Below are 23,759 nucleotides of genomic sequence, written 5' to 3' on the forward strand. Positions count from 1 at the left end.
GCATTTTGAGTGTTTTTTTAATCTGTTATCAATAGGAGATTTGTTAAATACCTTTTGAATTATACTCTAACGGTTGATGACTTGAAAATTATACTGACTGTCATTTACATCGACTATTCAGGAAAATCTGAGAAAAATATAATTTGCATAATAATTTGGAATGCAGTGTAGCTACAGCCAACTCAACATTGACAACTGACGCCTTCTACCAATTCTGCATTAATAATATATATTTTGGATAGACAAAGTTTTCCCTGATGCGGTATTTTGAATGTTGTTGTTGTTGTTGCAGTTTACATCATAGACTGTAGGCTATATAAGAAGAGGGTGTAGTCATTGTGACGTCACCCATTGGTATGTGGAGTACAGCATTTTGGTTGGTTTTAGCTATCGCCAACATGGATTCTTTGATCACCATCTTGGATTTTGGTAAATGGTAAATGGACCTGCATTTATATAGCACTTTTCTAGCCAACTAGCTACTCAAGGCGCTTCACATTACATTTGGTCTCTTTTACCCGTTCACTCACACATTCATACACTGATGGCAGAGGAGCAGGCACCTTTACTGGATCTGGATCCATCTGGATTCTGGTCTGAAGCTGTGAACAAAGTTAGCTTCATAATTCAAGGTCAACTTTACAGCTAAGTGTTAAAGTCATCTTAGTAGCTAACTGCATTGGTAGCAAACTGTCAATCAGCAGGTAGCCCCACCCCCTAAAGCATCCCCTGCTTTCTGGTCTGTTGGACTCTAAATGGACCATAATGTAGTAAATGAACATCATGCTGGATTGAAGAAGACTTGAAACTAGAGATTGAGGCCATAAACTCATGTTTACAATGTTTGCTGAGATAATACATCAAGAGAGAAGTAGGACCATTTTCTCATAGACTTCTATACAACCAGAGAGGAGTCGCCCCCTGATGACCAAGTGAAGAGAAGGCAAGTTAAAGACACTTCAGAATTGGCTTCACTTTTCAGAAATGGAGGTTGCTACCTACCCAACAATAAAAACCCTCAAACCCCAAGAATGTGTGGAATCACACAGATTATCAGTATTCCTATTATCAGTGAATGCATCACAAAGACACCTCTTGAGTTATGCGCAAAATTATGAATATCAGCTTGGGCCAAAAAAGTCATCATCTGCTTCATAAAGACTGTACTGAACCTTGTCTGAACCTTCATACTCACCATAATAAATTCCTTTGTATACTCTCACATTTGTGTTGAATCAATTTATTATGAAGGTCAAAAAAATATTGTGGTATTCAAAAATGTTTAACTATGTGGGTCGAATAGACTTAACCTTTCTTCGTGTGACGGCTTCAGGAAGACACTGAACAATTGAAATCCTCAAAACCCTTTGCCAGTTTACTGTTTCGCTCTGCGCCTTTCAGCATTGTCTCTCATATTATAACATAATGTAACATTTGTGTTACGTCCTTGCTATTGGACATTCATTTCTTGTTTTTGACTCAACTCTGCAACAGCACACGTGAATTCTTTACCTCTCTGTTCACGCACAATTGTTCCTGACAACAATACAACATCGCTAACGGCCAGGGGTTGAGTTTGTTGTGCAAGCTTTCCCCAGGGGAGCTATTTTTCTCTTGCCACCTACATCCATACCTCAGTAATTCATGACCTGTCTGTAAATGCTTTGTTAGTAACAATGCCACCCCCGAAGCTACTAACTTAAAGATCAGAAAAAGAAACGCTGTCATTGGCAAATTTCCTTTGACAAACACATAATTACAGGAATTAGCCCGCTATTTTGTCATTAGCCTTCACTTTCAATGAGCCAATAATGAAAAGAGAAACAAGAGTCAGAGACAAAGACGGATGTCTTCAGAGGATTTCAAGACACTTTCTCCCCCCACCTCTTAGCCCACACATTCAATTTGCCGTTTTATTAATATTATTAATGTAGTCAAGCTTGAAGCTTTGAAGCCGAGAGTTTTCCCCTCTGATTGGTATTGTGTGAGCGCTGATGGCTCAGCTCAGGGGAAGTCAGAGCCATTTGAAATGCACTTTGTTAGTGCCATGATGAAAATGGCAGCTCGCCTTTTTAAAGCTGTGTATTTGCGAGCGTGATTACAGGGTGTGTGTTCAAATAAATGAAGCCAAAACAATGACGCACAATCAGGACTTCATAAGCCACTGAAAGGCCATGGACAGATTAATAAGTGCTTTGTGCGCACACACACACACACACACACACACACACACACACACACACACACACACACACACACACACACACACGTATGCATGAGAGGCCTTTTGGAATTACAGATATATGTGACACATTAAACAAGATTGTGTCCGGGACCATTCTGTATCCAAATGAGCCGGAGAAAGCCGTGATCTCACCATGTAATTTACTGTTGATTTGTGTTTGCACAAATGGAGCCTGATGTCTTTCAACATTAATAAGGGTAACATTTACCCTCTCCTTGTCCTGACAGGCCGTCGCAGTGAGGAACAGTTAGCTTTGTGAAGACAGAGAAAGACGAGGGAGGCTTAACAGCTGGACATGTGAAGTATCCCTCGTACTGCTGCTCCTGTTGAGCCTGCTAAAGTGACAGTAATAACACTGCAGTGATGGGCGACTATAAATAGCAATGAAGTTGTCAGGGACGGGTTTATGTGAATTTATGTGAATTCTCGCTCAACTCTCGAGACAAATATTTAATTGTGATTTTGTGCTTATATTTAAAGATGCACTCTCTGGTTTGGTCCCAGCTCACAGATCCTTTGAGAATTGGCCGTGTTTGCACATTGACAAGTGAACTTAAGTAAATAAGTAGGTGTATATTATACGTTATCAGTCTGTTTGTATCTAAGTCCTACTTTGCCGGAAAGTGGCTTCGCAGGGACTTGCTGTGTCCGGATTATGAGACAATGGGACGGCAATGTAGCAAGACTGAAAGTACCACACAAACCAATGTCATGGCTTTTATTTAGCATTTAATTGTGGTGGTTTTGTGTGTCTTTGTGGAAATGTTGTGCGTCTTTGTGGTGGTTCTGAGTCTTTTCAGTCATTTCACGTGGCTTTGTCCTAGTTTTGAGTCTCCTTGTTGTTGTCTTGAATCTGTTTGTGGTCATTTTGCGTCACTTTTACATTGTTACAATAAAATGTGTTTGTCTAGACCCTTTATTTTCTTACAGTGTCTGCTAAAGTCAAAGTGTTACTGGTATTTGCCAGTTGACTTTGTCCCTATATACAAACCGGATCTTCATGCTGATGGATGGAGGCAGGACTAACTTTATACTTTTTATACTTCATATAAAGCATATTTTCTGTATCAAGGCCAGAACTTGTGGCTTCAAATGTTCCTCTTTCATAATTCCTAATATCTCAGGTCAATACAAAGAAGCTGTAGGGAAGCAGTTTTTCATCGGTTCATCACCGCCTCATTGTCTGTTTCTTCAAGTGACCTCCCAGCTGATTTGCTTCAGTCCTCTGGCCTTTCATGGTACTCCTTTCATTATCTGACATTCATAAAGCTGTTACATCCCGCATGGCACAAAGGAGCAAATGAGGCAGCTGAAGAGGCCTGAATGTAACAACTTTATTGAAAGACCCTGAGTTACATGGTGATTGTGGCTTAAGCTTGGCATGGAAGCACATTCTGGATGGCATTCTCCACCACTCTCTCTGTACCACAGAAGGAGAAGCTGTGAAAGAAGAAAAGATCGAGTGAGACTTTATAGACGACAATCTTATCTATTGCATACGAGGAGGTCTGAACCGCAGAGTCTCCTCTCACTCACTTAAATTATTACTGAAGAATGATTCAAACCTAGTTCACACTGACGGTGGCAAATCTGTGTAAACGTATTAACTATTAATTCCAAAAATAATACATACAAGTGGAATTAAAATAGTTTTCATTTGTATCCAGCAAGAGCAAAACCTTTAGAATCACAGTCACCTTTATTGGCCAAGTATTTGAGCATATCTCTCTCAATGTTCACACAGAAATAGACATAACAGCTGGGGAGGAAGGCAACTAAGCTGCACAGATGAAGATAAAGAATAGAATGAATAATAATAATGTTTATATAAAATGCACCAATGAGCGACAACAACATGCAACGTGAAACGTATGCAAATCAAGCGTTCTGTAAGTTGCAAAAAATAATGCAGAAATAAAACCTGTATGGGACTTATGAATCATCACACATTATCACCATACTTATGTCACAATAAGGTAATTTCTGTGATATGCTGAGCGTTGCCATTTAGATGTATTTCCTTTATTCAACTGCACATGATGCATTTTGTCAACATCTGTTTAATCTAATGAGATAAAGTTTTCATCTCACTTAGTCAGTCAACCAGACACCTCAATTTGTCCTTGCAATATTAAAAGTTTTTATATTAAAAGATCAATACTTGGCATCCGTGTATCAATACACAATTGCCATGCAATATTGCGATACTATGCTAAATGGAATTTTCTCCTCCACCGCCACTGACTGGATATACTGGATGGTTATGTACAGTACGGACATGTGAGGATGTCTATTTACTGTATATATGTTTTATTGATAGTGACGGGTGATATGAACATACTAATCACAGTGACAGTCTACAGAAAGCAACTGTTTCCTGTCTGCATGTGTATTAGTCCTGGGTGGAGGGGAAACTGTCTCTGTTCTTCTACTCCATCACTATGTGTCTTTATTTCTGTGGATGGATGCATTGTTATGATATGAAAGTAAAAGCCAGTCTCTTGCTGCCCTCTAGTGGAGAGCAACGAGAGTTGCTCCAGAAACACAGCCAGGCCTTCACCTCCTCTTACTCATTCCTTTACCTCTTCCTCCTCCTCTTACTTCATCACTCCCCCTCCTCTTACTTCTCCACCTCCTCCCCTCCTCTTACTTCTTCACCTCCTCCTCCCACTTCTTCCCCCTCATACTCTTACTCCTTCACCTCCTTATCTTCACCTCCTCCTCCTCTAGTTCTCAGCCCTCCTCCTCTCCGTCAACATTGTCCTCTATTGTTGGACCTGTGGTCTATTGAGAAAGCTCAGCTCTTATTGTCAGTAACGCATCACCGTGGAAAGTCGACTGTTAAACTAGTGAAACAAGGTGGAGAACAAAGCTGAGAGTTCAGCTAGAAGTGTGTTAGAAAAGGATGAAGTGAGTGTGTACCTGGGTAAATACATTGGCTACAAATGTTGTTAATAGTTTCACAGAGGTGCTCCAAGATTCCCTGTTAAGAAAGAAACTGTAAACATCAACTCTTGACCTTTTACACAGACGCCCAGAAGGGAGAGCCAAAATATGCCACGAACCGGACCGTTTAGATATAACTTTGTTTACAGTGTAACGCGGTGTCTCCATTAATAGAACCCCTACTTTGTGGATCGAGACGGCGTGACGTACGCATCAGCGTCTATGTGACGTTTTAAATAAGCGCCGGACCTGAGCAAACCATAACAACAATGGAAGGGGAACAAGAACGCCATACCGCCCTGTCTCACCTCTGATGCGGCTCTGTGACGACCGTGGGGTCTCAGAGGCGTAGTGTTCTGTTACGCCTTTCTGCCTCAGCGAGCATTACAACGGGGCGAGGAAAGGTGTGATACTCCCGCAACGAAAAGGCAGTGCAAAAGGGGCTAGTGATTCTTGAAGTACTTTTAGCCCACCATAGACTGTGTACTACGGTTTTGAAGCCTCAAGTATGGCATTTTGGCTGTCACCATGGCAACCAATGAAGGAAGTGACAATATTTGGACTATGATGGGGCGACGTGTGGATCTGATGATCATGAGGCACCTTAGGCAGCAACCTTACTGGATCTGGATCCATCTGGATTTTGGTGTGAAGCTGCAAACAAAGTTAGCTTCATAATTCAAGGTCAACTTTACAGCTAAGTGTTAAAGTCATCTTAGTACTAACTGTATTGGTTGCGTGGTAGCGACCTGTCAATCATCATGTTTACAATGTTTACTGAGATAATACATCGAGAGAGAAGTAGGACCATTTTCTCATAGACTTCTATATACAATTAGAGTTTCTTTGTTCATTTCCAGACTGGAGGTGCTTCAGGTAAAACTGTTTTAGTAAAGTGTTTTAGTTACTCTTTTAGAGTAGTTTAGTTAAGTGTGAGGGACGCCACCTGACGGTCAGGTTGACAGAAAAATCAAACTTACATCTTGCTGTCCTTTCCTCTCTGCAGCTCCACCTTGGAGGCACCGTACTTCGGGTTCAAGGGGTTAAATATGTGGTTGTTCCACCGAAACTTAACCTCTGTCACATCACCCACATCTACCTCGGCGTCGATCACGACCTCGTAGGTCCTTCCAGGACTCAGTGTTCCCCTGGAGAAACGAAACACACCACAATCAAAACCAACATTTTTGACTGGTGTGCACCATTAATGAACACTTTTAAATATAGTCATACAAATAAAATATGAATACAAAGGGCATTCCTATTCAAATAAACATAGCAGGACAGTCAGTGCAACAGCCATTTTTATATGTACCGTTGTCATTGCAGCCAATGTAGCAGGCTAATTCTGTATAAAGTAAACCAATTACAGCAAGTCGTGGATCTCACTGAGGTTTTTCAGTAACGACTATCAGTGGAGTGGTAACAAGAGGAAGCAGAAGAGACAGAATAAATGAGTAAGGTATAACATCTTACTGCCTCATCCATACTCTGATCACACCGCACCGTTTAGCTTAGCAACAGCAAGTGCAACAGTAAAGCAATGGAATCAGCAATCTAACTGACTAGGGGACAATTAGCTAGCTAGCTAGCTTGCTTATTCTGTCCTTCTTTATAATGCTACACTGGTTACAGAAAATGAGTCGAGCAGCAGGCAGTCGACCAGCAGCAGTGATGGGTATACGGCCCCAACCTCAATCCCCACCACCCCGGAAAAGGACAAACTAATTTACTAACCAGATACCTTGCTAACTAGATACCTCACTAACTAAATACAGTTACCAGTTAATTCGCTAACTAAATACCTTGTTACCCAGATACATTGTTAACCAGATACCTCGCTAACTAAATACCTTGTTAACCAGATACCTCGCTAACTCAATACCTTGTTAACCAGATACCTTGTTAACCAGATACCTCACTAACTAGATAGTTTGTTAACCAGATACCTTGCTAACTAAATACCTTGTTAACCAGATACATTGCTAACCAGATACCTCACTAACTAGATAGTTTGTTAACCAGATACCTTGCTAACTAAATACCTTGTTAACCAGATATCTCACTAACTAGATAGCTTGTTAACCAGATACCTTGTTAACCAGATACCTCGCTAACTAGATACCTCGCTAACTAAATACCTTGTTAACCAGATACCTCGCTAACCAGATACCTCACTAACTAGATAGTTTGTTAACCAGATACCTCGCTAACTAAATACCTTGTTAACAGATACCTCACTAACTAGATAGCTTGTTAACCAGATACCTCGCTAACTAGATACCTCACTAACTAAATACAGTTACCAGTTAATTCGCGAACTAAATACCTTGTTAACCAGATACATTGTTAACCAGATACCTCGCTAACTAAATACCTTGTTAACCAGATACCTCGCTAACTAAATACCTTGTTAACCAGATACCTTGCTAACCAGATACCTCACTAACTAGATAGTTTGTTAACCAGATACCTCGCTAACTAAATACCTTGTTAACCAGATACATTGCTAACCAGATACCTCACTAACTAGATAGTTTGTTAACCAGATACCTCGCTAACTAAATACCTTGTTAACCAGATATCTCACTAACTAGATAGCTTGTTAACCAGATACCTTGTTAACCAGATACCTCGCAAACCAGATACCTCGCTAACTAGATACCTCGCTAACTAGATTGCTTGTTAACCAGATACCTCGCTAACTAAATACCTTGTTAACCAGATACCTCGCTAACTAGATACCTCGCTAACTAGATACCTCGCTAACTAAATACCTTGTTAACCAGATACCTCACTAACTAGATAGTTTGTTAACCAGATACCTCGCTAACTAAATACCTTGTTAACCAGATACCTCACTAACTAGATAGCTTGTTAACCAGATGCATCGCTAACTAAATACCTTGTTAACCAGATACCTCGCTAACCAGATACCTCACTAACTAGATTGTTTGTTAACCAGATACATCGCTAACTAAATACCTTGTTAACCAGATACCTCACTAACTAGATAGCTTGTTAACCAGATACATCACTAACTAAATACCTTGTTAACCAGATACCTCGCTAACCAGATACCTCGATAACTAGATAGCTCGCTAACTAACTTGTTGTTGGTTTCATTTGGTTTGTTTGTCACTCTTACTTGTAAATTGGATCGATGGGAACAAAAGGCCACAATGCAAAAGGCAAGTTGTGGAACTGAATATGGAGTTTTCCATTTCTGCAATGTTCAATGATGTTTTTTAAAAACTAAATCAAACATGTACTTTTGTATTATTCTGTTTACATAAAAAGCCATTGCATCAGTGCATTCTGTCAAGCTTTTCAGGCAAAAATCTCCCGGTCCACTGATATAAATGCCTCCTCTAAAGACTAGAGTGACATTTTGAAGCCTGGACTTGTGATGGTTGTTGAGATTACCACTCATCATCAACTTGTTATCAATATGTCACCATTCTATTTCAGTCACTATCTAAGGAGAATGTATGAACAATGAGGATAGCCTTTTGTAAGATATGCTAACCATAGTGTGAGGATTTGTTGCACTGAGTCACGTGACATTACGTCCATAGATTATGATACCTAAAACATGTACTTTTCAGACACACTATGATCATTTTTTCTGACCAAGTAGTTTTGTTGCCTAACCACAAACCTTTCACAATATTAACCACATGTTACTATTCAGATTCATATGATATGATATAGCCTAAAGCAGTAAAGTAGGGGATCTTCATATTTCAGAGGCTGGAAACAGCATTGTCAACTATTTTTGCATGAAATATTATGTTTAAAGATCTGTTGACTACCAAAATAGATGTCGTTGTTTTTCTGTCAGTCAAGTGGTCGACTAGTCTTTGCAGCTCTATTAGTCTATTCTGTTATTTTGTTTTGATATTGATTTTCTTTGTGAAATGTCTGTTTTGTTTTATTCTTTTGTTTTTCAATATCCATAGCTGTCCTACACAATGGTGAAAATGTTTGTGAACTTGGAATAACTTTATGTAAAAAGGCAATTGAAGCATTTCTGATTAGTTTCGGAACATAGAAGGTAACACAAGCCCTGTGATAAAGAGTCTTTATCCCAAACAGTGATGTCACATGGACTAAGGTCTAATGTTCTTACATATGGAGCTGGTGCTCCTCGGTGCTCTCAGAGTCTCCAGCCAGGGCCACGTACATGAAGCCTGGGTTAGGCCAGCTGGGACCGTCCAGGGTCAAAGACATTATGTAGCTGTAACCTACAATGGAAAGACATAGTGAGTAAGAACACTCACATTATTTCACGATAGTGTCTTCACATCTTTATCATTTTCCATGGTTATCTAACTAACTGTTTATTTGTCTAGCTGATTTGATGTAACGTAAATGACATTATAGCGAGCAACATTAGCTTGCTGTAGCGCTAGCTCACCAGCTTGAATTCTTCGCTATAAGCATCTGTGATGACGTGTGTGTGTTATGTAACATTGATCTTACATTTATTGGTCATGGGGAAATGTACAAGATATTACATTTAGTTTTACTAAAACAAAGTAGCAGTCTGTTCTGATTATATGCCTAATTTAAGCTGAATACGTCTTGCGTACATATATCAATATTATATATATTTTTAAAAATGTTGCTAAGCGGAGGCGCTAACTCCAGTTTACTTTATAGAGACGGAGTCCTGTCCTTTCTCAATTTAAAAGATGAAAACTAAATTGACAAACGAAATAATTAATGTCCCAATTCAAACAGAATTAAAAAAAAGATTTGTCTCTTGCCATTGAAATTACTCTCGTGAGTTTGACCGCAGGATCATTTGTGGTCATTTGTGGAACTCATGCTAGACACGCCAGAGAGGAGGCAGGGCTTTCTATGTAGACACCTACAACTCAAAAGTTTTTAACTCAGCTGAAAGTATGAAAAATACCCAAATTGGATTTACCAGCTTTTCTCTGGATGTATGTGTACAAGTCATGCTTCCAAGGAAGGGCAGGCTACTTACGACCGAAGGGCTTTGAACTGCCTGTGTTGAGGAAGTACTTTGTCTTTGAAACGCCATCAGTCAAGGTGAACCTGTCAGCGAAGTAGCCCATCGTAGGACATTTGTTGTCTGCACATGGGAAACACTTTCTCTGCGGAGACAAGGACATGAGGTGTGAAGAATGAGCTCATCCACCGATGGAGTGTTTGAGTCAATGAATAGTCATGGAAAAGTCACAAGAGCTTTTCACCCCTTTAGGGAGGAAAAGTCAGCGGCCTAACACGGGAACTTACTTCATGAAAAAGTTATGCACAATAGTCAATGGCAGACACAAATCATTTCCATATTCCATTTAGAACGCTACCACAAATGACACATATGTTTCTCAATTTAAATGATAATTTAAAAGTAAAAAAATGTCTTGGTTTGTCATATAATTGTTGAAGTATAGAACTATGAAAATTCGTAATCATAAAGATGCCACACGCAAAAGTGTGGTCTCTCTCTGTGTGTTCAGTACCAGGATGTAATGTTACTATAACAACAGGTCTCTCTGTGTATTCAGTACCAGGATATAACGTTACTATAACAACAGGTCTCTCTGTGTGTCGGGTACTAGGATGTAACGTTACTATAACAACAGGTCTCTCTGTGTATTCGGTACCAGGATATAATGTTACTATAACAACAGGTCTCTCTGTGTGTCGGGTACTAGAATGTAACGTTACTATAACAACAAGTCTCCTCCATCTTTCTTTTCCCGGCTGATAAAAATAGTCACTAGATGTAACACATCAGCTACGATAATGTTAGCTGAGTCCTTTTAAGGCTGAACCAAGCGATCTCGGAAATGAGATGTTCTGGTCTACAGAATATTTGCTGTTTGTGCCACCACCTGTTCCCCATCACCTAGTAACCAGCTGCGGTTGACCACTGCTGATCCACTCGCATGCCATGTTAATTAAAATCTAATTGTGATCGACGTGCAATGAATCTTGCAAGTTGGGCCGTGAAAGATCCATCCGTTGGATCCTCTTGATTCAGGGAAATGAAGTCTGCAATTCTCAGCTGTATCTGATTCTTTGAAACGGGACAGGCTTGTGATGCATTCGGTCTTCAGATGAAGCCTCTGAAGGATGAGGCAAACAAACTGAGACTGTTTCTACTTAAAAAATGATCTCTTAATTTGCTAAACATAATATGTGTAATTGATGGTGCAATTCAAACGGGATAAAAATGTGGACTTCCGTCCATATATTCTTTATAGAACATATATAGAACAGTGCTGGTTGTGGGAACAGGATGACTTTGGGACTGTCAGCTATGGTTGCAGGAATAACACCAGAGAGCGTTTATGAGGTGAACAACCAAGGTGCTGTCATATGAGGTCATGCTCGGTGCCCCCCCCCCCTCTGCTTTCTTTGATCGGGACATGTGTCCAAAGCAGGGATAAACTGTCATTAACACCAACAGCTGCAGATACAAGCGCTCCCCATGGAAGACATGAGGGAAGCCCATTTGCATCGCCCCCTCAGCTGCAGCAAAAATCCAATCTTGCCGAATCAACTTCTAAAACCAAAGAAATGGTTCACAGCCATATCAGTGTCATACAGCAACAGGTGGCAGTCCCATACACATGCTGGGATGGTGGAGATATGGCCCCCGGCTCCTTCTGAGCCACTTTTTGAATTGAAGACACAAGATGCCTCCCAGATTCCTCGTCTGTGGCTTTTGCAAAGAAGCTCTAGACACTATTTTATATAGGCTACAAATCCAGATACATTTTCAAGCAACTGTAGCCGTGACAAATACCCTGTTCTACACTGACAGTTTGAATCCATTGACAGAAATTCATTTCAGGAGTTTTATATGGTCACTGGGGGGCATAAAACCGACAGCACTCACTACACATTTGTGACCAGCATTTGTCCCATAATCGCTGCAAATTTGGTGAACTTTAACATGCTTTGGACAAATTCCGAACCAGTTAACAAAATTTGCTGTGTCACACCACCCAATTTGATTCGACCCTGCTCTTCCAATAATGGTGTCCCATACAACAACTAAACTGCATTGTGAATTACGTTTGGAGGGAGAATTCAAAAATGTTTGATCTGGACGTATCCGAAATTTGTTTCAAATGAGTCCTTGGAAGTCCATGTGGGAGGAGGTCTGGGTGGTGGACAGGTCCAAAAACACGGGACTTTAATCAGGAGACTGATTTCATTGTCCTGTTAGAACCAAGTAGTTTTGTTGTGTTTTTGTTTTATTTAAATTTCATAGTCATTTTTATCCATACCATGTTTTTTACTGAAAGTAGTAGTAGGTTTTGTTTTGTTCGGTAACACTGTTTCAAACTGTGATTGTTTGGTCTAGGAAGATACAAATGTTTCCCTGCAAAGGTAATTGAGAGTGTAGTTTTGTAGTATGGCATTTTTTGTTTTTTTCATAGACGGGGCTGCCCTGTTCTGTTAGCAAGCATGCTCGCTGGGGTTTCTGTTGTTCTGGTTAGCTCGCCAGTCACAGTAGCTTTACAAGTAGCAATCTATCATTAATAATACATTTTAGTTGTAAATCCCTTTCATTGTTAAAAGCAATCCCAAAGTGCTACAGAGTAAAACAAGATTATGTTTAGTGATTTATGATTTAAGTTTAGTGACAGCAGTATTAAGTCTTATGGTAAGGAAGCATTGAAGCTATATTTCTTAGAATCAGGCAGACATATCTCAATGCTATGGTACTTCAATAATTAAAAGTTGCCTCAGTTATTAAAAAATATTTTTTACCAACTGAAGAACATTATGCAAAGTTTGCAAGACCACTTGGACATGCACTATATTAAGCCAAATACTTACATCAGCAAAACTGTTGTAATCAGGGCAGGGGAATGCAATGAAGCCTCGGGCTTTGACCATGCTCTCACTGTAATATTCGTAGGCTCTTACATGGTTGCAGTCATTGAACTTCTTGGTACCTAATGACAGGAAGAGGAGAAGAAGTGAGAGGGATATGGCGTTAACAGAGGGTTATGTAAGACTGTTGACTTTCAGAGAGCCAGGTCCTCATGACCCTCGAGACAGGGTCATTATCCATCGCTGAGCACAAGAGTTAAATTGTAAACGTCCTGCTATAATTGTGAATGAAATCAGTGGTGGATGAGTTAAACAAACATTCACCCAGGAGACAACCGTTCATGTCCTTTATGAAAATCCCAAATCAAAAGTTATGTCACGTGACATGGCATCACGTGACATAATGTCATGAGTCGCATCACGTTACGTCAGTAGCTTGAAGTCCCAGTGAAGCGGACCTTAGAGCAGCTTTATCTTCCGTACTGGGAGTATTCCCCTGTGAAAGATTTAAAATATTAAAGCTGCATAGTTAGTAGGGATTTCCTTTCCTTTCCCAAATCCTTTGCATATGATTGGATTGCTCAAATATATGTAGGCTTCCAATATAACGTTCCACACACAACCTCCCTGCTTGTGCAAAGTTACAGAATGTTTGATGGATGGATGTCAAATCATTAATTTAAATTGGTCTAGCTGATGTCATATGTTGTTTTACAGGAAGATTATGACTGGATTTTGATATAAAAATACAAAGGACTATTTCTTTTGGTTGTTTCTTGCGAATGTAACCGGATGGTATCTATTAATTTCGGTTCTTTGGTGTCCTCGTTAGTCTGTTTTGCGACAGGTATGGCGATCGCGGCAGGTGTGAAACGCCCCTTTCCGGCACCTGTAGTGCCGCCGTGGCCTCGGCCGCTAATGCGGGGTGGTTTATATACCCCCCAGTTGTTTAGTCTCTCTCTCTCTCTCTTCTGCCGTGTTGGCAGCTCCGCCGAGCCATCGTATCCCGGCGTCTGTGCAGTGTTCCGCAGGTTGGCGCGGTGGGCCGAGATGGTGTGTGTGCGTGTGTCCCCCCCTGTCCGGTTAGCTGCCTCTGCTGCCGCCGTAGCTGCTAACAGCTATAGGCGCTGATGCATGCTCGACGCAGGTAACCCGTGCTATGAGCTAAATGCTATTCTTCTCTGCTAGTGTGTTTAGGTGTTGTCACTAACGATTGCTTTTGTTTTTGAAGCTTGTCTGGCGTTGGGCTGCTGTGTGCCCTGCCTTGCCTCCAAACTCTTGCCTCTAATGCCTAGCCTCTCTTTTAACTAGCCTTGCTCTGTGTATTTAGCCTCTGTTTTATTAGCCTTGTTCTGTGTAGTTAGCCTCTGTTTTATTAGCCTTGCTTTGTTTAATTAGCGTTGTTCTGTTTAGTTGTAACTAGTCGCGTAACTTGCGTAAGTATAACCAGTCGCGTTGCTCTGCGTACTTGGCTGTAACCAGTTGCGTTGCTCTGCGTACTTAGCGTAACCAGTCGCGCTGCTCTTGTCGCATAGACAAGCTTTGAAGCTACTGGAGTATAATCTTGTCCGCTCATATCACACCGTGAGTTGTCAGTGGGGTTAGAGGGAAAATATTGCAGCAGTGACAGTGAAGGACCTGCTAAGTATATATATGTTGCATGGTTTATCTTGGTTTTCTCATTTGAGTTTCCAGTTGATTTGTTTCTTTGTTTTTTTGAGTTTATTTAAGAGCAGTGACCGCTGCTGGAGCTAGCTGTTTATCGGCCCCCTTTCTTTTAGCTGGTCCGCTACGGATGGGTGTAAGTGGAACACCATATTTTGGCTGACATTAAAGAAAAGAACTATATAAATGTTTTAGAGCTAACTTAATAAAAATTGTTTACTGCGAGAAATAAAGATTGTTAATTTATACATCATATGTGCCTGTATTCATTTGTGTGCGGACCTGTGTATGGGATGTTTTCGGGAAACCCCCTCTGAGATATTAAAGTTAAAGGAGTATACTCTTTAGGTGAAAGTCCTAAGGTGGCGTTGTCGGTGTTATATAGATTCTCTAGATCTGCTGCTCACAGTTAGACGGGGCCAAGTGCACGCCGCGGCGGCGACGGGCCACATTCTTAGCGTTGTCGGCATGGTCAGGCCACACATACAATGTATCGTGGGGCTTCTTCTAACCCTCACAATTCATTTTATTGCATAAACCTAACCATGACCGTTACAACATTAACCACATGCATCCCTGCTGCGTTTAGATGCTGCGTAACAGTCACTGTGGCGGCGGGGGCTTTTGCAGAGGTGGCAAAATATGACGAGTAGAAATGTGAGATCACGTTGTAATCTTGGAGTAGGAATGTGTGGCAACAGTGACAGACTGTTGTTGCTCTTCCAGTGCTGGCCAAACACCAGGCTCCTCCAGTTATGCAGGCCTGGCTCCCACTCGCCCTCTCTTATCTATAGGATCAAAAGTAGCAGATTCAGCTGTGCCAACACCCCCCCCCCCCCCCCCCCAACCCATCCAGACCCAGGCTTGGAACCAATGCTGCTACTTGAACTTCGCTGCTCAGCGGCACATGTCAAAGGAAGGCCGTCGTCATCCATATGAGAACATATTTGCTCAGATCGGTCCAGCAGGAAATAACTCCTGCTGGGGTTTCTTTACGACCTTTCCGTTGGGGCGACTCCAATATTCCCCAGGGGGCTCTGCATTGTAAGTTGCATGGTTGAGGAGATAGGATGTATGAGTCATTGTGTTATGTATAGGAGGCATGCCAGTGATGAAGCCTGTAGACTCGAGAACACTGGAAGTGGAGCGTGTAGAATATATCAAAATAGAATATCAAAAGGTCATAACCTGCAATAAATCCTTGCTTCATGAAGGTTCTGCTTTTGAAAACTCTGTTAGAGAGGTGTTGATTCATCTGTACGATCACTTTGGAGGAGTTTGTGGTGCTGTGCGACTGCTTCAGCAGCAAAAGATGCTGCCTTGAAAATTACTTAATTGCAATTGAGTTAACTCTAGCGAGCATCAGTGACATTGGTGACAACAGGTGTCTGCACAGAGCCCAAAGGATATTAAAAGCCCAAACCCACAGTATGTTCAGCCTGCTGCCATCTGGAGGAGATACACAAGTATCAGCCGGCGTTCCACAACCAATCAGAGCAGCTTCTCCACCGTTCACAATATGATATAGTTAGTTGGATATTTTCAGCCCAGTCTAATGGCATGAAAAAGACAAGAAATGCAATCTATTGGTTTTGTGTACAGGGACACCAATTGTGTCTCGCAGGACGAAAACCTTTTCAATGGGAAGTTAATGAGGATCCTTTTTGGTGTAAGACTACATCAACAAATCCAACAATTCAGGACTTTCAACCAGGAGACTGGTGTTGGACACTGCATGTCCAAAAGTGATGCATTTGTGGCGGTTTTACTAAACCTAATGTTGGTTTTGTTGTCTAAACCTAACGTTGGTTTTGTCTAAACCTTACGTTGGTTTTGTCTAAAGCTAACGTTGGTTTTGTTGTCTAAACCTAATGTTGGTTTTGTCTAAACCTAACATTGGTTTAGTTGTCTAAACCTAACGTTGGTTTTGTCTAAACCTAAGGTTGGTTTTGTTGTCTAAACCTAACGTTGGTTTTGTCTAAAGCTAACGTTGGTTTTGTTGTCTAAACCTAACGTTGGTTTTGTCTAAACCTAACGTTGGTTTTGTTGTCTAAACCTAACGTTGGTTTTTTTTGTCTAAACCTAACGTTGGTTTTGTCTAAAGCTAACGTTGGTTTTGTTGTCTAAACCTAATGTTGGTTTTGTCTAAACCTAACGTTGGTTTAGTTGTCTAAACCTAACGTTGGTTTTGTCTAAACCTAACGTTGGTTTTGTTGTCTAAACCTAACGTTGGTTTTGTCTAAAGCTAACGTTGGTTTTGTCTAAAGCTAACGTTGGTTTTGTTGTCTAAACCTAACGTTGGTTTTGTCTAAACCTAACGTTGGTTTTGTTGTCTAAACCTAACATTGGTTTTGTCTAAACCTAACGTTGGTTTTGTCTAAAGCTAACGTTGGTTTTGTTGTCTAAACCTGACGTTGGTTTTGTCTAAACCTAACGTTGGTTTTGTTGTCTAAACCTAACGTTGGTTTTGTCTAAAGCTAACGTTGGTTTTGTTGTCTAAAGCTAACGTTGGTTTTGTCTAAACCGAACGTTGGTTTTGTCTACAGCTAACGTTGGTTTTGTTGTCTAAAGCTAACGTTGGTTTTGTCTAAACCGAACGTTGGTTTTGTCTAAACCTAACGTTGGTTTTGTTGTCTAAACCTAACGTTGGTTTCGTCTAAAGCTAACGTTGGTTTTGTCTAAAGCTAACGTTGGTTTTGTTGTCTAAACCTAACGTTGGTTTTGTCTAAACCTAACGTTGGTTTTGTCTAAAGCTAACGTTGGTTTTACTGTCTAAACCTAACGTTGGTTTTGTCTAAACCTAACGTTGGTTTAGTTGTCTAAACCAAACGTTGGTTTTGTCTAAACCTAACGTTGGTTTTGTTGTCTAAACCTAACGTTGGTTTTGTCTAAACCTAACGTTGGTTTTGTTGTCTAAACCTAACATTGGTTTTGTCTAAACCTAACGTTGGTTTTGTCTAAAGCTAACGTTGGTTTTGTTGTCTAAACCTGACGTTGGTTTTGTCTAAACCTAACGTTGGTTTTGTTGTCTAAACCTAACGTTGGTTTTGTCTAAAGCTAACGTTGGTTTTGTCTAAAGCTAACGTTGGTTTTGTTGTCTAAACCTGACGTTGGTTTTGTCTAAACCTAACGTTGGTTTTGTTGTCTAAACCTAACGTTGGTTTTGTTGTCTAAACCGAACGTTGGTTTTGTCTAAACCTAATGTTGGTTTTGTTGTCTAAACCTAACGTTGGTTTTGTCTAAACCTAACGTTGGTTTAGTTGTCTAAACCTAACGTTGGTTTTGTTGTCTAAACCGAACGTTGGTTTTGTTGTCTAAACCTAATGTTGGTTTTGTTGTCTAAACCTAACGTTGGTTTTGTCTAAACCTAACATTGGTTTTGTCTAAACCTAACGTTGGTTTTGTTGTCTAAACCTAACGTTGGTTTTGTTGTCTAAATCTAACGTTGGTTTTGTTGTCTAAACCTAACGTTGGTTTTGTTGTCTAAACCTAATGTTGGTTTTGTTGTCTAAACCTAACGTTGGTTTTGTTGTCTAAACCTAATGTTATTAACAATCGTAATCAAAACTGACGTTGTGCTCATAGCTTTTCAATTTTGTCTATTAGAATGTGTGGATTTATCGCTTCATCTCACCCTGCCAAATGGCGTCCAGGTCAGTGGGTTTGCCTTTGTTGGCAGAGCAGCCGGGCATCAGTTCTCCTCCGTTGGGGTAGAAGTCAATGTGGCCTATAGCTTGTGACATCCCCAGACCTGAGAGGATGGAAACAGAGGTTTTTTACAGAGGTAAAATAAGAAATATTTCTCAGGTGAAGTCTTCCCTCGTGCCCCTTGGGACCTTTTTTCGGGGGGAAAAAGATTTGTTTCTCACCGTTGCCTACTGTACACATTTTTCAGAAATAAGGTCCCATTAGGGGCACTGGAAGGGGCCTCAGTTTGTTTTGAAGGGCACTGAATCTGATTTTACTTCTAGTTTGGACAAAGGTTTTGGGCAGCAGTAGGCGAAGAGAAGACATTGATATCATTTGTTGTGATCAACAGTGTTCTGTACCAAGTTTGGAGTTGAAAGGAAGTCCATCGGTGTGAATGACATCCACAAAGGCGGCGTCGCTGGTGTCCAGGCGAACGGAGACGTCAGTGCCCTGGAAGTAAGGTTCAGCTGGGTCGAGTCCTGAGCACAGAAGCAAAGGTGATAAATCCCAGAGGGTCCGGTACTCTGTCTGATCCTGCTACGGCCCCAGCAGTCGCCGCTCATCATTTCAGTTTGTGGAGCTTCTTAATTTCAAACACGTTGAAATTGCATAAAATTTTTTATAAAATTACCAATATTTGAAATCGACACAGTTCATTTGTGGCTCAAAAAATTCTCAAAATGTATTTAAAGCAACACTAAAGAGTATTTAGTGCCTTAAAATAATGTTTCCAAAATAGTTTCAGTGGTTCATCACCTCAAAACCGGGTGAACGGCACTTCAGCATTCGCTCTGCAGCCCTCTATTGGCTGTAACCGCACTATGTAACTTTGCCTCGTCGGCTGGTGTTTTTGTAGTTCTAATGAGACTACGAATTTGACCTGCTTTACGGTAAGCATTACAAAAGCCGGTAGGTGGAGGCTCTGCGTAGAGATCAGTGGGAGAACACCCGGCAGGTGCATGGAAGATACCTTGCAGCTAGGTAGTCTTTAAATTGGCATCATGGCAGAGCCTGCAAAGAAAAGGAGGAGTATAATGTCCGATGAGGCGAAGAAAAGAAAACGGGAGCATGACAAAGAAAGAGCTCGAACGAGAGTGAATATCGGACCGGCTCACACTCGTTGGTGAGAGCTGAAGGAGGCTACAAGATACAAGACGGATGGTGACTTGGCTTTGTTGCTGCTGGACTTGTAAATAATACCGGTAATTATTTTTTTTTCCAACAGTGTGCATCTGTGTACAATACATTGTTGATTATTTTATTGGCTCATGTTTGCTAGGGCTTTAGCTATTGTGCTAATATATATGTAACTATCGCTATGGCTCATGTTGGCTAATCTTAGCTAAGGCGTTAGCTGCTCTACCTTGTCACTGGACATCGTTCAAATCATTCATCGTTTCCAGAGCCGGTTCTGCATACAAACCAATAATGTGCGTGCGACGGTAGGCTGCGGTAGGCTAAATTATTTACGACGGCAGTAATGGACAATTCCCTTCCAACCTGTAGGAGGACCGAAGAGGAAAAGTTCTTAAGTGTTGCTTTAATAATGAGATGGCATACAAAAATTGTAAAATATACTTGTTGGCCGCTGTTGTGACCATAGACCATTCAAATGCTTTGCATTGTGGGATACAGTAGATTCTAGATTTTCAGTACAAGTTAGGCATTAATAGTTATTAGTCCAAATACAATTTCATAATACAATAAAAGTTTTTTTAAAACCTAAAACTCGATATAATTGAAGAGAACATTTATACTTTCACAAAATGCACTTCTAAATCAATGTCATAAAAACCTAAAGAATATACAACATCCACGTATTATTGGTAAACTGTAGATTTGTTCCTTCATTATCTTATTTTCATCACATTTTTTTCTGTTGCGTGTATATGATGTTTACATTGTTCTGCATTGTATTATGTGATATTATGTTGATGTTATCCACCTTCTTGCCTGCCTTTTCATAAAAGACATCAAAGAGATGTTTAAAAAAATAGATATGGGCTGATTGACTGATTAAATGCATTTTTTAAAGATAGATTAATGTTTACTTCTACCTATATGTTCATATTATTAGACATGATTAGGCATTAATCCAGTACAGTTATACAAAATACAATTTAAGTGTTGTGTTTTTAAAACTCCCCAAATAACCCTAAATGATTTTAGGTTGTGGATACAAAGACTAACCAGTTTATACAAAAGCTCTGGTTTCTAAATTGCTGTCATGTGACCCTAAAGAATGAAGGCAGGTTCACCTGTGATGCGAGCGACGCCGGAGATCCTGCTGCCGACGTCTCCGGCAGCGTGAGCTCCAATGCTGTGTCCGATGAGATGGAACCTGTCAGCCTTTTGCTTGTAGTTGCCCTGCGTCATACAACACGCATGTATCAGCCAAAGACACTGCATCCAACCATCTAGCATACATAGAACATACAATAGCCTCTCCGCTAACAGTTGTGTCTGTCATTTAACTGGTACACACACACATACACATATATATTCAGAAAAAAAAAGTCGCAAATTTGTGACTTTATAAACGTTTGACAACGCCTCATTAAGGTCGTAGCTTTCACTTGTTGTCATAGCAACGGCAAACATCCGGTCAAGCAATGCGTTTACTTCCTCTGTAACCTCTATTATAAAGTAGCACATTTGCTCATTTTCAAAGTAGCAAATTTGCGAATTCATAAACTAACAAATTTGCCACTTTTTTCCATGGCTCAGTTTTTTTTTTTTTTTTTTTTCTCCTACAGTGGCCCTAATACACCGTTGTACAAGTGTAATCCACCATGTGTGGGACATAATATTTCGGAGACATGGTTGCTTGAGAAGGAGTCCTGCGTAGGAACAACTCCAGCATCGATGCTGTATTTACCATGAGGAACGTGATCATGGATGCCACCTGGGCAGCCAGCACCCTTGCGTTATTGACAGCCTGAGCATACTGAGTCTGCACGCCTTTATTCCACTCCACAGCGATGCAGTTCACACTCTCCCACTGCAGCATCACCTACAAACACAACACACACTTGATGAAATTTAGGGTTGAATGAATGAAAAATCATCTAATATCACATATTATCATAATATCACAGCTGACTCTGGCAGTCTGTATTGTGCTGACGCAGTGCTACATGAGAGACACAGGGTCAGTAGAGGCATCCAGCTGATCATCCGAGTACAGTGCATCTACATCAGCCAGCTAGCTTACATAAACCTCTACCACGTTTACCATGTTTATGTTTGTTTGTTTGTTTATGTTTTTCTAATGCTGAACGTTTTAGAATGTTCCTGTAGATTTAGTTAGAAATTCAGTTCTTGTAAGGAACTTTTTCTTTTTCAATAAAATTCAGCCCAACAGCTGTCTAGGCTGTCAGGGCACCTTACGAGCTAGCTTTAAAGGAGGTGAATGATTGGCTGAAAGTTACACCTCGGGCTTGTGGGAATTTCTGGCTCGTACTGATTCAAGTCAGCAGTCGCCATGCATGAATGATGTCCATCTTCTCCCAGTACGTCTTCCTCATATTCATACTGGGAGTGTTGGGAGGTTGTTCGTATCTCATGCAAGCTTGTTTATCTGTTTCCTGGTTACATTTACATTTACATTTAGGTAATTTGGGAGCAGGTTACAAAGTCCAATCAGAGCCAGAGAACTTTTGGCCAATGGGATGCAGCCAAGGGAACATGTGTTCCTTGTGTTAGAGAGTGTGCATTTTATTGTGGTGGGCGTACATTGTCAAATAAACAATGCAGTGATTTTCACAAGGTTGAATGCCATAAACCCAGAGACTTAACAGTCTATAAAGTAACATTGCAGACTCTGATGCACACAAGATGGGTTGACAGGAGGAATCTCTTTTGATGGAGAGAAGTCAGAATTAGATTGGTATGGTCCTTTAACACATGCCGGAAGGCCGGAGCCAAAGTTTCAGTAACATCCCACAGCTCACTTTACATGAAGCCTCTTGATCAAACCGTCATCATGTGTTCTTCTGCTGCTTTCTTACCTTACACATCTCCTGTGGCCAGTCCTCGTCTCCTTTTTTCAGATAACCAGGGATGATGAACCGAGTCTTTCTCATCCCGTTGTAGTTTGATGCCTGGATGGTTTTGTCGGCTTTGATCTCCTGACAGTTCCAATAGAAAAGCAAAGATGAATACACCCAGCGTGTAAAGGGTTGGTTTAGATTGATAATGTTTTGCTTTTTGGCATGAAACGTGCCATACAAATGAAGTTATCATACATATATATATATATATATATATTGCACAGAAGGAGCACTGTGGGCATTGCTTTGTGTGACATTTGAAGACCAATGACCCTTTTAATGAACATATGAGCATGTGAACATACACATAGAGCTCCTTGTCAGCTTTAACACTCAAAGTGTGTCTTGCCTGGTAGTAGCGGTTCTTCTGGGTGAAGAGGAGGAAGCGGGTGCCGATGTCCTCAGGCTGCCAGGGAAGTCTGGAGACTGGCCTCTCAGGCGTACCCCCCCAGGGAGGCAGGTCATGAAAACAGCCCAGCTCATTAAAGCACACCTCGGCCGCTGTGGACACGCACAATTCATTCTTCCACATGGATTGAATTTTACAATAATCTCATGCAGTTCTGATAATCATTGTATTTTCAAGCTTTCCAAACTGGACATGTGCTACACACAGAACTTAGTTTCTATTTATTTATTATTATTATTTATTATTATTATTTTTGTTAAAATGATGATAACAAAGACATTTGGAATATTGAAAGGATGAATATCTGACTTGGTGTAAATTTCTATCACCGTCTCACTTCAAACATGTCAAGTAACGCAACTTTGTCAGAGCAAAGCTTCAAGCTAACACTGTACGTTCACCTCTAGCATCACTTTTGCACATCAGCAGTGACAGCGTGTCAATATACGCTTGTTACATGCATAGTATGCATCTAAACTATAATCCATCCATCCATTGTCTACCGCTTATCCTGTATTCAGGGTCGCGGGGGGCTGGAGCCGATCCCAGCTGTCATTGGGCAAAGGCAGGGTTCACCCTGGACAGGACGCCAGTCTATCACAGGGCCGACATGTAGAGACAAACAACCATTCACGCTCACATTCACACCTACGGGCAATTTAGAGTCATCAATGAACCTATCCCCATCCTGCATGTCTTTGGACTGTGGGAGGAAGCTGGAGAACCCGGAGAGAACCCACACTTACACAGGGAGAACATGCAAACTCCACACAGAAGGAACCCGGGCCGACCCGGGAATCGAACCCGGGATCCTCTCACTGTGAGGCGAGAGTGCTACCCACTACACCACCGTGCAGCCCATATAAACTATAATATTAGACAAGATTTTATGACATGAATGTGGTGCTTCTAATATAATAGAATA

General features: G+C 40.8%; 1 protein-coding gene across 1 annotated transcript; it reads right to left on the minus strand.

Annotated features, from left to right (window-relative positions):
- Window positions 1-3,615: 3,615 nt before the first annotated feature.
- LOC311020737 (inactive pancreatic lipase-related protein 1-like) lies at window positions 3,616-22,957 on the minus strand (the record flags this gene model as incomplete). The annotated part of the gene is made up of 11 exons (XM_084020942.1): window positions 3,616-3,685; window positions 6,172-6,339; window positions 9,324-9,438; window positions 10,188-10,317; window positions 13,022-13,140; window positions 18,318-18,434; window positions 18,733-18,852; window positions 20,632-20,740; window positions 21,252-21,386; window positions 22,384-22,503; window positions 22,775-22,957. 11 exons carry the CDS (start codon window positions 22,955-22,957, stop codon window positions 3,616-3,618), a joined length of 1,386 nt encoding a protein of 461 aa, XP_083877068.1.
- Window positions 22,958-23,759: the final 802 nt, after the last annotated feature.

The sequence above is a fragment of the Eutrigla gurnardus genome (assembly GCF_963514095.1).
Source record: "Eutrigla gurnardus genome assembly, chromosome: 11".
NCBI classification, from domain to species: Eukaryota; Metazoa; Chordata; class Actinopteri; order Perciformes; family Triglidae; genus Eutrigla; species Eutrigla gurnardus.